Consider the following 15,923-nt stretch of genomic DNA (forward strand, 5'->3'; position numbering starts at 1 on the left):
TTTTAAAACTTTTGGCATCCCAAAAATGATCACTTGCAACAAGCTTCGAAATTCAAAATTTAGAGATTTCCTTCTAAATCATGGCATCACCTTGCATTTCGCCAGCTGCAGTGACAGTAATGGTATCGTGGAACGATTCCACAGCACCTTACTGGAAATGTACATGGCAAACAGACAAAAAGTTGAAAATCTTACTCTATACGAAGGTCTTGCCATGGTAACAGCAATATACAATGACACTACCCACACGACAATAAATCTAAAACCAAGAGAAGTGATCTTTGGCACTTGCACTTCTCTAGATCCCATAGAAATCAACCTCTGTAAACAAAAAAGTCTACAAAATGCAAAAGACGCTATGACAATCCAGGCAAACACACATAATACAAAAATAGCATTAATTTCCAATGACAAATTCAAATTATTAAACAGAAATCGACTCTTGGTCAAGGGGAAGGCCAAACCCACACCAAGTAGTAATAGATATCGACTTATTGACGTTACAATTGAAGACGACAAAACTGTTACGGACCAAGCAGGGATAAAGACGCATAAAAAACATATCAAAAAGAATTTTACGGACGACTAAAATCTAGACTATCTATTTACAGACTATGGCTGTGGCTCTGGACGACAATTACTTGCAAAATTCTAGTACACGACCTGAACAGGAGCCCAGCCGCCATTATAAACCTCGGTAAGGCCCATATTAGTAATAATTATCTTAGAATACTGCACCGGGTTGAACTCATTCAGATTCAAAATTCTATAGAAACCCTAACATTTCAAGCTAAATCTAGGATTACTTCACAAGACTTCCTTAGTTCAATTATTCATGCAAAAATCACTAAGTTAGAGCAAGCCTTTCTAAAGCTTAAACCATCTACTAGGACGAAAAGATGGGAACAATTAGGATCAATTTGGAAATATATTTCCGGTAGTCCGGATGCCGAAGACTTACGGATCATTAACACAACTTCTAATTCTTTAATTAATGAAAATGAAAAGCAGATCAGAATAAATCATATGTTTGAAAATAGAATTCAAAACATGACCAGAAAATTAAATAATGTAGCAGATCAATTGAATGACATAGCATCAGAAAATAGAAAAGATTTTGGATTGGTAGGTTTACTCTTTTGCTTAGACGAACTTACACAACAGCTAGAAAATTTAGAAGAAGCTATTGTTTTGGCCCAACATGGCATCCCGAGTAGCAGAATCATCACCGCTGCGGAGATGACGAAGATCCAAAGTCTCCTGGAAGGAAGTGGTCTCATCGTAGGAGCCCTAGATTTCGCTAGTGCTTACGTTGTGTCATCAAAGGAATCAATTGCCTACATCTTGAAGATTCCAAGGATCAAGGATGCGGAATATAGTCTCAACTACATTGAACCGGTAACATTCAACAACTCACGTATTCACATATCAACAAACTATTATCTGCAAGGACATACATCATTTGCCTTAAAATCATTATGCACGATGAGCAGAAATATTTACATCTGTTCAAACTCACAACTGGAGCCAATGACAAGTTGTATTCAACAGCTGATGAAAGGTGAGCCAACCCAATGCCCTATGGAACGTACATACACTAACAATATCATTAAAAGAATCGACGATTCAAATATCATAATCAATGATGCGGAAGTAACAATAACTTCGAACTGCTCATTGAACAACAGAAAACTCAAGGGTTCTTTCCTTGTCCAGTTTTCCAACTGTACAATTTTTATCAACGACGAAATGTACTCAAACGTTAACAAGGAGATCCGGTTGGCATCGTTCACACCAACCACGGGATTGAAGGTAAATTCTACAGCGCTGGTGAACAAATTCCCTATCGAATATTTACAGACATTACATTTGGAACAACGTGATCATATCGATCACATCAACCTAAAGACGGACAATATACATTGGAAGCTCAAGCTCATCGGGTGGTCATCGCTTGGTTTTGGCTTGTTAATATCAATCATTCTTATCGCAAAGGTATCATTCTGGATCTGGAAAATGACTGTACCGAGATCATCAACATCCTGTCGGGAGGAACTTCAAGACCATCGTAGCGAGGAGATAACAACGGAACCGGAGAGGAGAGAGTACCCGAAGATTTCAATGGTGCCGCAGGCGTAACACCAGGACGAAGAAAGCCGAGGACGACTTTCAACCCAGGGGGAAGCCGTTAGGAAATGCAGCAGGCGCATCGTGCCACGTTGCGCGCCAAACAGTGGTCAGGTAATAAAAATGATTAGTTAGCAGTTTTAGTCTATAAAGCAGCTCGCGACATGCGGCTCGCTCTCTTTTTCATTCGGTTAGTCGTCGGTGCAGTAAGTCAGGTTAAATTAGGTGAAAAGTGAATAAGAATAACCTTAGTGCTTAGTGAAGTACAGTGCTTTGTGTTTTTTAAAAAGAAAGGAAAGAAAGCTCATTTCCTTACTCAGCAATGGCAAGATTTTATATATTCGGTCAGCAGGCTGCTTAGAATTGAAATACAAGTGCATACCCTTAGCATCAAGATTTTTATTAGTTTGATCAGGAATCATTCTGATGGTCTTCAACCACCCAGCAATTCAAATCACATCTCTCAGATATTTTCTCAAATACTAGATTGCTTCGTAAATATTCCAAAGCCAGGTGATCATCGATCTCCAACAAATCCTCAATTTATTCGTTCAAGACTTCAGCTTGATCAGGTATAATTCTGAAGATTATCAACTGTTAAACAATTCACATGAAGATCTCCAACTGCACAATAATTCAAATCATATATCCCAGCTATTTTTCAAGAGATTTTTCAGATTGCTCATAAACTATTCATAAGACCTCCATATAATCATCGATCTTCAAGAAATCCTCAAGATGTTTGTTTTAGACTTCAGCTTGGTCAGTTATTATTCTGCTTAGCAATTCCAAGCAGAGATCCCAGTTTTTCTCTTAAATACCAAATTCATCAGAAATTAATCCTAAGATTTCCAGGGTATCAAACATCTCCAAAAACTCCTCAGATATCCTCTCAAGATACCAGGTTGCTCAGAATTTAATCCAAAGATTGAAATAAATCCAAAATTGACCAATAATTCACATCACATGTCTCAGATATTGTCACATCATACCAGGTTGCGCAGCAGTTATTCAAAAGATGTCCAACTGATCATAGATCTCCAAAATATCCTCAAGATAATTTGTTTTGGACTTCAGTTTGATCACGTATCATTCTCAATAACTCAAATCACATTCTCAAAGAGTCCAGGTTGCTTAGAAATACTTTAAAATAATACCGGGTGATATGAGATCACCTTGAAAACCTCAGGATTTTCAATTATGCAGCAACTGGAATGCTCCCTTATAATTCAGGATGCTATGGTATGATCACTTCAGGATGCCTTCGTCATCTTATTTTTCTGTATTGCTTTGTTTATCTCCAGCAAGCACACATTGGCTCAAAATGGTTAAAATGTATCAATGGTTGTTGCATTTACCCTATGCTTCTTCTTTTTACTGAGGGTCATTCCAAGAGTCGTAATTACTGTTGTAACTAGTGAAGGGAGAAAAGTCATGTCACCACGCCGTGACTTTTCTCACTTCACTGATGACCAAAGTCACTTCGACTTCCGGAATAACCCCCACTTACTCAAATCCAATACTACAGGAAAAAAAAAACTTCTCCAAATCCAAAGTTTTGTGAATTTCTTAAAAGTTCCTTTAAACTTTATTTCAAATCTGTGAACGGTGCAACATGTTATAGTTAAAGTATATGAGCTTCTTACAAGTTCGCATGGTGTACCCAAGTAACACAACTTCTAGACAACTTCCAACTTCCAGACTTCCAAAAACCAGATGCAGTTATGCGGCTTTTGGAAGGTTTGTTAGCAGTTCGAAAGTTCCATAAACTACTTAAAAATGCCATGAACTTCTTCAAGAACTGTATGAATTCCATTTCAATCTATGAACTTCTCGGATGAAGTCTTCTGGACGATTTGAATATTTCTGACTGTTCAAGTCACGTTTTTCAGGTACTGTCACAATATAGCAGGTAAATATATGAAATTATTCAAAAGATCTTGAGATGACCAAAGATTTTTTTAAGACTTCGACTTGATCGGAAATTGGGTTGTTCAATTCCGAAAAGTATGTCGGATTTTAAGCATCATCTGAAAGAGCTTCGATTTATGAGCACAATGATATTTTTTGCGATCCCATAGACATTTATCTCGATTTTTCAATCAAAAGCAAAATATTTTGACACTAAATGTATTAGTTGACAGCTTGCTCCTACACAAAGTTCCGCCGAGAGCCACTAACATGGTGATTTTTGCTAATGTAATGCACTTTTTTAAATTAGTTAAGTTAGTAGTTAGTAGTTAGTTAGTAGTTTAAGTTAGTGCGTAAAAATTGATTGTCTTTTCGATTTTGGTTCTATTTTTAATGCAGATTACTTATACGCATTTACCTGAACACGTCTAAACAACCTAATTATTCTGAAGATCTTTGATTATTCAAAAATCCAAATCACGTCTTGCAAATATCCTCAGAATATCGCAGATTGTTCAGGGATTATCCAAAAGATTATAAAAGATTTCCAGAATGATCAATTCTTCGAGCACCAAACCACAATCAAATGTTTCACTATTATCGTAACATCACCGGAAATTTTAAACGGATTTCTGATGTTTTTTTTTTCATGTTAAAATGGACACTACTTTTACTTTCTTATGAGTCAATTGGTCATGTCAAACAAGTTTGTTAGTTTAATTTTTGTCGAGTCATTAGACAATCCGTTTAGCAAGTTAAAACCTCGATTTAAACTGATCGATTTCTCCTTGATAATGTTTGCACCATCGTACAAATAAGGTTCCCATTTCACCAGTGCATACAATGCCTTGGTTTTATTTGCATGCACGTAACCTATAGCTCATACCGCAGTAGGCTTTGTATAAAAGAAAATGATTTACTTAGTTTGACAGTTGCACCATGACGAAGTGGCAGCGTATTCGTGATTTGTCCCACGCGCAAATGTCGCAAAAAGACATTTCAATCGCCGTGGGAGTGTCCCGGTGGACCGTCAAAAAGGTTTTAGACCGAGAAAAGAAAGGACAACTATCCGCGAAGGTGGCCACAGGTCGTCCGAGGTCAACTCGGGTTCCGAGGGTTACCGCTGCTATCAAAAGGAAGATTCGGCTTAATCAAGTGCGTTCAATAAGGAAAATGGCAAAAGAACACCGGCAGTGACTTTATGGCACGGAAGATCGTAAAGGAAGATTGCGGGGCGAAGTCGAGGGCACGGAAAAAAACTCACATGATTACCAACCGCATCCGGGAGCTATGAGTCGAACGATGCAAGAAAATCTTGAACTTCCTTAAGCGAAAAAATCCGGTAATCCTGTTCACCGACGAGAGCATGTTTACCGTCGATCCAGTATCAAATTCCAGAACCGACCGGTATATTAGTTCTCTTCCGGTTAAAGACGTGGCGGACGAGCACAAGAACGTGTATCTGACCAAGCATCCTGCTAGCATGATGGTGTTTGGATTGGTGGCTTCCGATGGCAAAAAATGGACCCGGTGTTCATTCCAGAAGGCGACAAGGTCAACACGGAGGTCTACATCGGGATTTTAAGTAAATATGTTCTCCCGTGGATCAAAGAACAGTACGGTCCGAAGCCAAATGTTGTATTTCAACAAGATGCGGCTCCGTGCCACACTTCGAACCGCACTCAGAAGTGGTTGCAGGAGCATCTTCCGTTCTGGGCGAAGGATATGTGGCCGCCATCCAGCCCCGATCTTAATCTGCTGGATTACTCAATATGGCGCGTCATGAAGGCCAAGGCCTGTTCTAAACGCCACCCGAGTACAGCAAGCCTCAGACAAACATTGACCCGTACCTGAAGCGAAATGGATCCAGACTCCATTATTAGAACCTGTCGTGCATTCCGGAAGCGTGTGGAGGCCGTAATTGCAGCAAGTGGAAACTCGATCGATGATTAACATAGTTTGAGACTCTGAGAAACATCTCCCTTTAAATAAATAAAAAAACTCGAAAACGAAATTTTTGAGAATTTTTTTTTTTTAATTTTGACATCGCTCAATGGTGCAAACATTATCACGCATACGGTACATACTGGTTCGTCCACGGTAGAAGTGAAATACAGTCATACCTCGATATAAAGCAACCTCGATATAACGTAACTCGATATAACGTAACTCTATATAACGTAACTTCCACCTCGATATAACGTAACTTTTTTTTTAAGTCTAAAAATTGAAAAATATCAACTCACAATCGATTATTAACGTTACAAATCCATTTGAAATTATTTTATACATAATATAATTAAATTTTTCATATAATGCTGGGTTGAATAAACATCATTTTTATGCGAGAGAGAGCAGCCAGCTCAATGACGGATGCTTTGTTTTCTTTGTCTTCTTTTTGTCTAGTACTACACTATGTTTGTTTTGATTTGCTATGAAAATTTGACTGATAAAATGAGGGGTTAGTGGATTTTCCTATGTTTCGAGGGGTGAATCGATTAGCTTGGGACCGAAGAGATGACCAGATCCAGAGCTGAGCCAAAAAGTTGAGCACGTTATTTCGGGACCTTCTAGTCTTAGAGTTACCTCTATGGTAACATTACGTTTATTTCCATTGGCTATGCTTTTGACGTATTGCTGTCTTTCTTTACTATATTGGGGATCACATTACGAAATAGGAAATGGGCAAATGGGAGGCATGTAACGAAACGTTTATAAATGGAGAAATAAACCAATACTGGAAAATATTTCATTCGGCGGAGAAAACATCCAGCAATTTTGACCTAGGATTACGTCGCGTCTGTGAGTTCTATATGGGGGTACACTTTGTGAAAACCCAAAATGCAACATGTAACAAAATTATGAAAGATTTTGAACAGTTATAACTCTGTCCATATCGGATGGATTTTAATTCTAAACAAGCCAATCGATCGGAAAGTAATCTACAAATCTGTTTAAATGAACACTTTATCAATTGTTAATAGGTCACTATTGAAAATTGCACGAATGTGCAATCGTTGCTATCATATCACCGATTGCCTGCGAAAAACGCTTTCCCTAGCACAGATTTAAAAATTGATTTCACTCTGGTCTTGCCAAACGGTGTTTATTCAATCACAGCGTGTGGTGTGTGGTGGTGTTCGGTCGTCATCAGCAGCAGCAGCAGTGCTTTCGGCGCTTGGCGTTCTCCAGAACATAATTAAAGCCTGCCCGTATGCAGCTAGCTGCATGGTCTCGATTCAGCCCTCGATTTTACGAAGAAAGAGGACGAAGCCACACCACTACTCATCGGATTCAGTTGCGCGTCGTGCGCCACAGTAGGCCATCTATGCCAAGTGCATCGCCCTCGTTCCAAACAACATACAGCTCACCAGCTTTAACTGAATTGAACACCCTAATAGTAGCTCAGCATTTACGACAAAAAGTTTTGTTTTCAGGATCACCATAAATTTGTTAAAGAGTATTTTCTGGACATTTCTCAAGGTCATAGTTCCCATAAGTTTCAATCTAACATACCATGTATTTTTAAGACAACATTGGGGGTCCAATTACAAAACCCAAAGTTGGTTGCGGCATGAAAGTGGTTTGATTTTGATCCAGAGATGATGGATTTTAATTCATAAACGCCAATCGATTGGAATTTTTTTTACAAATGAGAATAAGACTATCAATTTACAAAAGGTCAGTATTGAAAATTGCACGAATGTGCAACTGTTGCGATGGCGATCAAAATTATCACCGATTGCCTGCGAAAAGCGTTTTCCTTAACACAGATTTAAAAATCGAATTCCCTTCTGTCTCGCCGAACGGTGTTCACTCAATCACCGAGCGTGGTGAATGGTGGTGTTCGATCGTCATCAGCAGCAGCAGTGCTTTCGGCGCGTGGCGTTTTCCAGTACATAATGAAAGGCTGTCCGCAAGCAGCTAGCTATCAAGGCTGCCCACAAGAGCCCTGGATTCACCGAAGAAAGAGGTAGAAGCCGCACCGCTACTGATCGGATTCAGTTGCGCGTCGTGAGCCGCTGTGGGCCATCTATGCCAAGTGCGTCAACCTCGTTCCAAACAACATACAGCTCGTCAGCTTCATCAGTGTTGAACACCCTAATAGTAGCTCAGCATTACTCAATCATCACGACAAAACAGTCCTTTTCTGGACCACCATAAATTTGTTAAAAAGCTCCTTCTGCAGTTAACAAATAACATTTTTCATATAAGACCACGAAATCCTACGTCACCATTGGTCATCTTTGGGCTACGATAAACAATTTTCGATACTTTGACTATATGTTTTTAGTATTACTTCTACGTGAAGTCAACGATTTACATAGTTGAAGATGCTAATTTCAAATAACAGACTGTAGTGGTAATTTTTATACGATAGATGGAGTAGATGAAAGCATAGAGTTGATAGTTCCGTTAGAGTACGGCAGTGTGAAGATTGTATATAGATATTAGAATAGCGAACTAGGACAACTGGCCAGTGGTGGCGGGGGGGGGGGGACACCCCTCACCATCCCTCTCCAAAGGGGGAGTTTGGTAAAGAGAGATGAAAAAACCGATTTGTACCTTCTTAAAAAGTTGTCCTAGTTCGCTATTCTAATATCTATATACAATCTTCACACTGCCGTACTCTAACGGAACTATCAACTCTATGCTTTCATCTACTCCATCTATCGTATAAAAATTACCACTACAGTCTGTTATTTGAAATTAGCATCTTCAACTATAATTTTCGATATAAAAACAATATTTTTTTTTGCTTCGATATAACGTAACTCGATATAACGTAACGTTGCTTTATATCGAGGTACGACTGTAAAAGCAATTAAATTTGTTTTACGTATTTCACGTTTTTCTCGCACTCGCGGCGAACAACTCCAACTTGTGAAGATATTTGTTTTCGATTCGCGCTCAAAATTGCTCTAACATAATGTTACGCAATGCCAAATTATGCTCGAAGATCTAGTACTACCTTGTCCGTTTCACTCGTTTCTAGCTCGATTCGAAATCGGTAATGTCAAATGTGGTCGAAACGAAAAACAAATACTCGAATCGAGATGCGCAATGCCACCCCTGAAGTCGCTACCATACAAACCAAAATTAATGTCTCACTATCACCGCCTTGTGAGTGAATTATCAACTTATTTCTCTACCTTTGGATAGGTTTTGTCTATCTCAACAACATTACCCAATATGGAAAGCTTCTATCTGTAGTAGGTATAGATTGATACAAATTATAATAGAAGGCCAGGCTAGGATACTGCAAATATATTAACATTCATATTCAACTACTCAACTGAACATGTTGTATTATTTGGAGCTGCTACACTATATAGTCCATATGTTAATTTACAGCAAACAATTTAAAATGAATGTCACACTAGCGCCGCCTGGTGAGTCAGTTCTGAACTAAACTCTTTACCTCAGGACAGGTCTTGTCCATTTGGACAACTTTTCTCAAAGCTAGAACCATCCATATGAGCAGGATCTGTAGATAGCGTTGTGTATTAGTGTTGTGTATTTAGAGGGAACAATTTGGTCATTTTCGTTTTAGCGCCATCTAGTGAATAAATGTTGTCATAAACTATCCATAGTTTTAAAAATCTTGTATTTCTGAACTTTGCGGAACGAAGCAACATCCTATATGGTTGTGATATAAACATCTCTAACAACAACATATATCACCTCATGGGTATATTTTTACAAAGACTCCCCCGTTCTCCCTTCAAATAAACTTTGATAATTTGAACTGAAAGCACATTAAATTTACTTTAAATAACATTAGAAATTTCAAAAATCCGTTGAACTTTCGCTGAGATATGACAATATGAATTTGGGGTCAAATTAACCCCAAGGTACAGACACCGTAAGTTTTTGTTTTGTCACAGACGAAGGGTTAAGGAAAGTTCTAATCTAGTTATAAAAATTGCACTAAAGAGCTAAACATTCACATTCGGATCAAAATTGCAAGAGTTAAAGAAACTTAAACAACACACTTAAAAAAAAACCTCTCCCCTCCCCCAACCGGCCGGTATGTTCACAAGAGGGTCACAGCAACGGGGGAAGGGGCATTAATTATCAAAGTCACAATCAAAAGCCAAAAGGAGGGCCACTTACTTGGGAGCAATGTCACAGCCCTGCTGCATCAACGAGCCGATCGTGAACCAGAGCGAGTTGAGCAGCGTGAAGCTGTTCTCCAGAAAGTGCGGATCCGAATTGCAGGGGTGAGGATTTTCCCACTCGTACGGGGTGAAGCTGAAGTCCAGGTCCAGGGTCGGGTGCGAGGGCAAGATGGGGTTTGTGTGTGCGCGCAAGAGGGAGAAAGAAAATAGCAAAAGGAAAAATGAAATCAAACTCTCGCCGGACCAAACTAGGACCGATGGGGGTGGTCGGTGGAGCATGCCGGAACGCACGCACGCACGCACGCACCAGGTGAATTTAATAAAGTCATGTTCGATGTTCTCTTGCTGCTGCCGTAAGATCGATTGCCCCTTTTTTCCCGGGTGGGCTTTTCTTCTCTTCAAAAGGAAAAGTGCGGAGCATATGTCGAGTGCGCGTTTCCTGATGCTGCCTGGAGGGCTCCTTTTCTGGTTCGTTAGTTGAACCTATTATCGGTGACGGGTTTTGGTACCGACTTTCTTTTCGGGTCGATGGTTTTTCGTAGAAATAGGTTGGTAGCTAGAAAGGAACACGTTTTTCAAAGGGGAAAGCAGCGAAAAGGCGAAACCTAATCAATCCAATATTAATAAGAGGAAAGTAAGGGAAGCAATCTTGTTCGACTGATTCCCAGATGTGCTCTACATCATACCCCGGGAAGCTGGAGAAATTTTTGTTCAAGTAACAATGGATAGAGCTAAGAAAAAAAAATCCCCAATCGCACTGCTTAAACGAGCTTCACCTGCAAACTGCTCAAATCAAAATTCTATGATTAGGGAAAGAGACCGAGGGAAATCTGCTCAATGAATTGGCCGATGAATAAGTAAGGAACCGGCACTTACTTATTCATGCAAGTATCACCGGGTGCCACTATCATAGCGATGCTACATGTATACAGTTGCTCTTACGAGATGTGGTTGCAACTTCCGTGTTTTACGATCCCGGAGAAAACAGTGGGAGAAGTTCACGAAATCAAGAGACCAACTACAGTGTGGAAACTTAGTTCTAAGTTCACAAGTCCTACCACTCACTGTGATTCCATTTGACTTCCAGTCTTGTGTATGTACATGTCTATCTCACGGATTGCGTTGATTCGAATCCCATGCATCATTAAAGCGCTTTCATCGCTTCGAGATGCCGGCACCGGCAATGGCAGTTCAAAATCAAAATCAGTTCGAAATTGCTATCCATCCACCCAGCACACGTCTTCGCTAGACTAGATTATCCCCCAAGTCGTTTTTCGTTTGGCAATTCCATCTCCACCTGGGGGTGGAATATCTTAGGCAACAATTTCCATGCGAGCAACCATCTGTGATATTGAATTTTCTGTCGCAAATAAATATAATCCACCGGCTGCCGTCACAATAGATCCAACACACACGCACATGTTCATCGAACTCGACCGAATTTACCGAGATTTTTTTTTTCTTTCTCATCAGACCTTGCGTGACAGAGTCAGGTTCTGTACTCAGTGCTCGCTCGTCTAATGACATTTCCTTCCGTTGATTTTTCCTAGAACCTTTCAAAGCAGAGATGTTTTGTGTTGGGAATTTTTCACCTTGGTTAGAGAGCAGATTTTTACCCTCCATGTAAAAATATGTCATGTCGGTCAAACCTGCTTGACGATAATGGAGCATTGATGACATTGAGGTTGGTGCAAGGGTTATTCGACTCTGCCGAGTGATTGAGCTGTGCCGAAAGCTGAGCCAAGTGCTGTGCCGAACGTGCCTACACTGAACGAAAACATCCGCAATACTTCGAATGATTGTTGCATTGCTCGAGCCCTTTAACAATATGCTTTCGAATTTCGGATGATTGCATTATGGTTGAATTCGTCATCAGCTGATGAGCATCCACATGACTGTCATCCAAATAAAGGATGAAATTTATTTGAAAATTGACTGTAAAACATACAGCGCTCAGAGGATAACAATTTTAGACTAGAACGCTGTCCAGACTGGAGAGTTATAACATGTTATAACGGTTGTCAAATAATTGCAACACAGAAACCACCATCAAGATAGCGCTATAACATGTTATAACTCTGTAGTCTGAACGTACTATAGGATGACTTTCAAACGCTTTAAATGGATACAGAATTCGTTTGTTGGAAGAGGAAACAGACAATTAGATTCCATGCTTTACCAATATTCGTATCAGTCAAGCGGTGGAACCGGTTGGGATAGGGTGACCAACTCGACGGTACCGGTGTTTACCAATACTATATGCATTTCAATTTGGGATGACAATCATTCTCGTATGAGGATTCATTCGAACAGAGGATGATGTTTTGGTACAGTGTATCAAAGTTTCAATCAAAGTGTGCCTATCAAGGAGTCAATAAATCGTTTCGCCAAGCTTTGCTGTGCTAAATTGTTTTCAGTGTTTGACAGAAAGTGGGAAAGATGTTCCAATGATAGTTTTATCAGAAATAATACTAATGTGCAAGCGCGCGCAGTCCAACCGAACGGAGTTTTTAACGAGTTCATTGATTAATTACGATTAATAAGAGTCAACGGAATGTGGATTTTAACATTTCGTGGTATAAGAATCATGTTGTCGTGGCATTAACGATGGATTAAAGTATGGTAACTTCCATAACACAGTTTCCGCTTGAAGATAGCCCTAAATTTTGTGATTGAATCGATCTCAGGACAATTGGGTGCGTTGGTGTGAGCTGACTGAAGTCCATTTTGACAAACGTCTCATTGTATATCATCTATCGAACCTGGTTAAAACATGTACAGATTTCAAACACGCCATCTGATTCAGATTTAGCGATCTGTTTGAATGCTTGCTTGTGCGAAGCAAACGAATTCATCGACCGGAGCTGTACGGAAAACGAAAAATGGAAGGATTCCGTTAATCTTTTCCGTAAGGATACAGATAATATTAAATACCAATCCTTTTTCTCCTCGATGACCGTAAAAACGTGGTCGGCACCGCAAGAGTAGCAACTACGAAATGTATGATTGTCAATGCTCATGCTTATGTATACTCAAACGTATTTCTGATTTTTTGGGATGCATAAATGGTCAATATTTTTCAGCACATAGAATTAAGAAAATACCATTGGAAATTTTACTTAGGACTACGAGGATTCATCACAAAATAAAAATGTATACGAGTGCTAAAGACGAATTTCTTGTGCCTTTAAAAGGTTTTATATAATCAGACAGAAGGCATATATTATTTTAACTGAACAAATTTGATCCCTGGGGTCACTTGATCCGCCAGTGTTTTCTCAAAAACTAGAAAGATTATGATTTGGATGGTAAACTTATAGTGACATTTCCAACAGTTTGAATAACAGATATATTATAATGAGAGAGAGAAGGATTAGTATTTTCCATTTAATTTCACTACTTTATTTGCTTATCCTTGACAGATACGCGTATTTCGGCTACAATGTGCAGACTTCTTCAGTGTCTTGTACTAATACTCGACTGAAGAAAAACATCGCATTTACCGAATATATATAAACACAGGTACATTTTCACTTAGAAACTAGGTAAACTTAAATTTAATTTTCTATAGGAACAGGTACTCCGCTGCTGTTGATGTGTCCTAAGTAGTAACTTGAAAAGCCATGTGTGTCCGTTTCCTTGATCCCTGTTGAGTAAAGTTGAATTACGTTGTTTGTTGATCTCGAGGCTTTCTGCAACATCCAATTTCCATGGTGTAGATACGGTTCGTAAAATCGTGATGTCCTCCGTCGATAGTTGGTGGTCCTCTGTGAAGATGTGTTCTGCAACCTTTGATTTGAAATCATATGTTAGGCCTTTTTCCTCTTGCTTTTGGCCTTATTAACCTCCGCTATATGTTCTTTAAATCTAGTTGCTAAAGTTCTCTTGGTTTGTCCTACATATACTTTGTTACAATGATTAAAGCTTATTTTATTATCAACTGGTTATGTCTACTGGTGAAAACTAAATCTAATCCGAATTGTTTTAACTGTGGTCTTAGCTTACAAGTAATATCTTGATCAAATGGAACGGACACTGGTTTCAATGGTTCAGGTGCTGCGGTGAGGGTTGTAAATAATCTCCTTTGTAGAATTCTCGCTTTTTTTATCGGTGATTGCCTGGATTGTGGTCTCCTTGTATCCGTTGAGTCTTGCTGTTTCGAAGATGTACTGTAATTCCTTAACCTTTCCTGTATCGCTGAGTGGAAGAGTCTGCATTCGGTGAATCATGTGGTGAAAGGCGGCCATTTTCTGCGGGAACTAATGGTTGGAAGTATAGGGGATAACTCTTTTGGTGCTTGTTGGTTTCCTGTAAATTTCGTATTCAAGCGAGGAAGATGATGACGATTCCCTGATGACGAGAAGATCGAGAAATGCGAGTTTCCCGTCTTTTTCTACCTCGTGAGTGAATTTGATATCCTTGTGAATTCTGTTGATCTCATCTAAAATTTGTGGAAGGGCTTCCCGTTTAACTACGCTGAAGATATCGTCACCAAACCTCCACCAACGGTTTGGTAATAGTCCTTTCTCCTTCAGGATTGTCTCCAAGTTGGCCATGTAAAGTTCACACAAGAAGGGGGTCAGCTTAAGGTACGTCCGAACCTTGTTTCTCCATGCTACATCCTCTCGTTGTGTTGATAGCCAGTCTTCCAAATGGTTGATCGCTTCCTTGACCGGTACGCTGGGAAAAAGAGCTGTGATGTCGAAAGATACCATAATTTCGTCCTCGTTGATGTCTCTTGAAGATTGTAGTTGCTGGGCGAACTCCTGGGTGTTACTAACTGCTTTACTCTGGAACTGATTCGGCATACTCTGGAACTCTTTGACTAGCCACTTCGATAGTTTGTGGGTGGGGGAACCAACTGCAGACACGATCTCTCGCATTTCATTTCCTGGTTTGTGGACTTTGGGAAGACCTTTGATCCTGGGTAGAATGGGATTGGGTTCCCGTAAACGACCTGCTCCATCTTCTAATATCGATTTGCACTCCTTCAGTGCTTTCTCCACGCGTTTCACTATGTTATGTAAGGGGTCTACTCGAAGCTGTCTATACGGTCCGTTGTTAATCTTCGTTGTCATTCCTACGTTGTGCTTTTTGACGTTTAATCATCTTTCTCTTTCTAGCACACTTGGATGAATGCATGGTTTGTTTTCCCACTAATCTGTTTTCCTCTTGCTCGCACTCGTTCGATTTAAATGGTGCAGTAGTGTGCGTCGATTAAACGTCAAAAAGCTCTATAGATGGGGGGGATGATTGATGCAGAACAAAGGCAAAAAGGCAAACAACACAAAATCCAATTAGATTGCTGGGTTCAACCAGCGAGGGAACCAGTAGATAACGGAATAATATAATATTTCATGGGTACAGTGATATCTGCATTTTAAACCAATCATAACCGGCCACCTTTTGAAAACTTATTTCAAAATTCTAAGTAATTGAATTCACTTTAACTCATTTCTTCCCTAGCGACACATTATTGCAAAATTAATTGTACTGCAAGTTCAGCTCTTTTAGGTACTCATTGCTCCAGCGAAGCCAGAAAGTTTGAGCGCACTTCTGGAGCTTTTGGTACTGACTGAGACGGTTGAACAGTACATCACGGACGTCGGCTTCGGGAAGGGGACGGATCATGTTCTTCACTAGGAAGTACGCCGGGGTGAGCGCAGAAAAATCGTTTGGATCGCTCGAAAGTGGCAGCAGGGGACGGGAATTCATGCACCCTTCCGTGGAGAACTTTCCGACAGAAAGTAGTGAAGAACCGAG

The 15,923-nt window shown here is 39.8% G+C and overlaps 2 protein-coding genes across 4 annotated transcripts in view; one reads left to right on the plus strand and one right to left on the minus strand.

Moving 5' to 3' along the window:
• The window catches only part of KaiR1D (Kainate-type ionotropic glutamate receptor subunit 1D), a 415,379-nt gene that overhangs the window by 44,222 nt on the left and 355,234 nt on the right, over positions 1 to 15,923 (minus strand). Inside the window, exon 10 of one of the 3 annotated variants that reach the window (XM_065236419.1) lies at positions 10,156 to 10,293. The exons of the other annotated variants lie outside the window; for them this stretch is intronic. Within the exon in view, the coding sequence (XP_065092491.1) occupies positions 10,156 to 10,293 (138 nt within the window). The remainder of the gene's footprint in view (positions 1 to 10,155; positions 10,294 to 15,923) is intronic. 3 annotated transcript variants of the gene reach the window in all.
• Positions 956 to 2,434, plus strand: LOC135713338 (uncharacterized). The gene has a single exon (XM_065236443.1). It carries the CDS (start codon positions 1,027 to 1,029, stop codon positions 2,137 to 2,139), a length of 1,113 nt encoding a protein of 370 aa, XP_065092515.1. The 5' UTR covers positions 956 to 1,026; the 3' UTR covers positions 2,140 to 2,434.

The sequence above is a fragment of the Ochlerotatus camptorhynchus genome, unplaced genomic scaffold (genome assembly GCF_037179485.1).
Source record: "Ochlerotatus camptorhynchus isolate MF236.1 unplaced genomic scaffold, CSIRO-AGI_Acam_v1.1 ptg000550l, whole genome shotgun sequence".
NCBI classification, from domain to species: Eukaryota; Metazoa; Arthropoda; class Insecta; order Diptera; family Culicidae; genus Ochlerotatus; species Ochlerotatus camptorhynchus.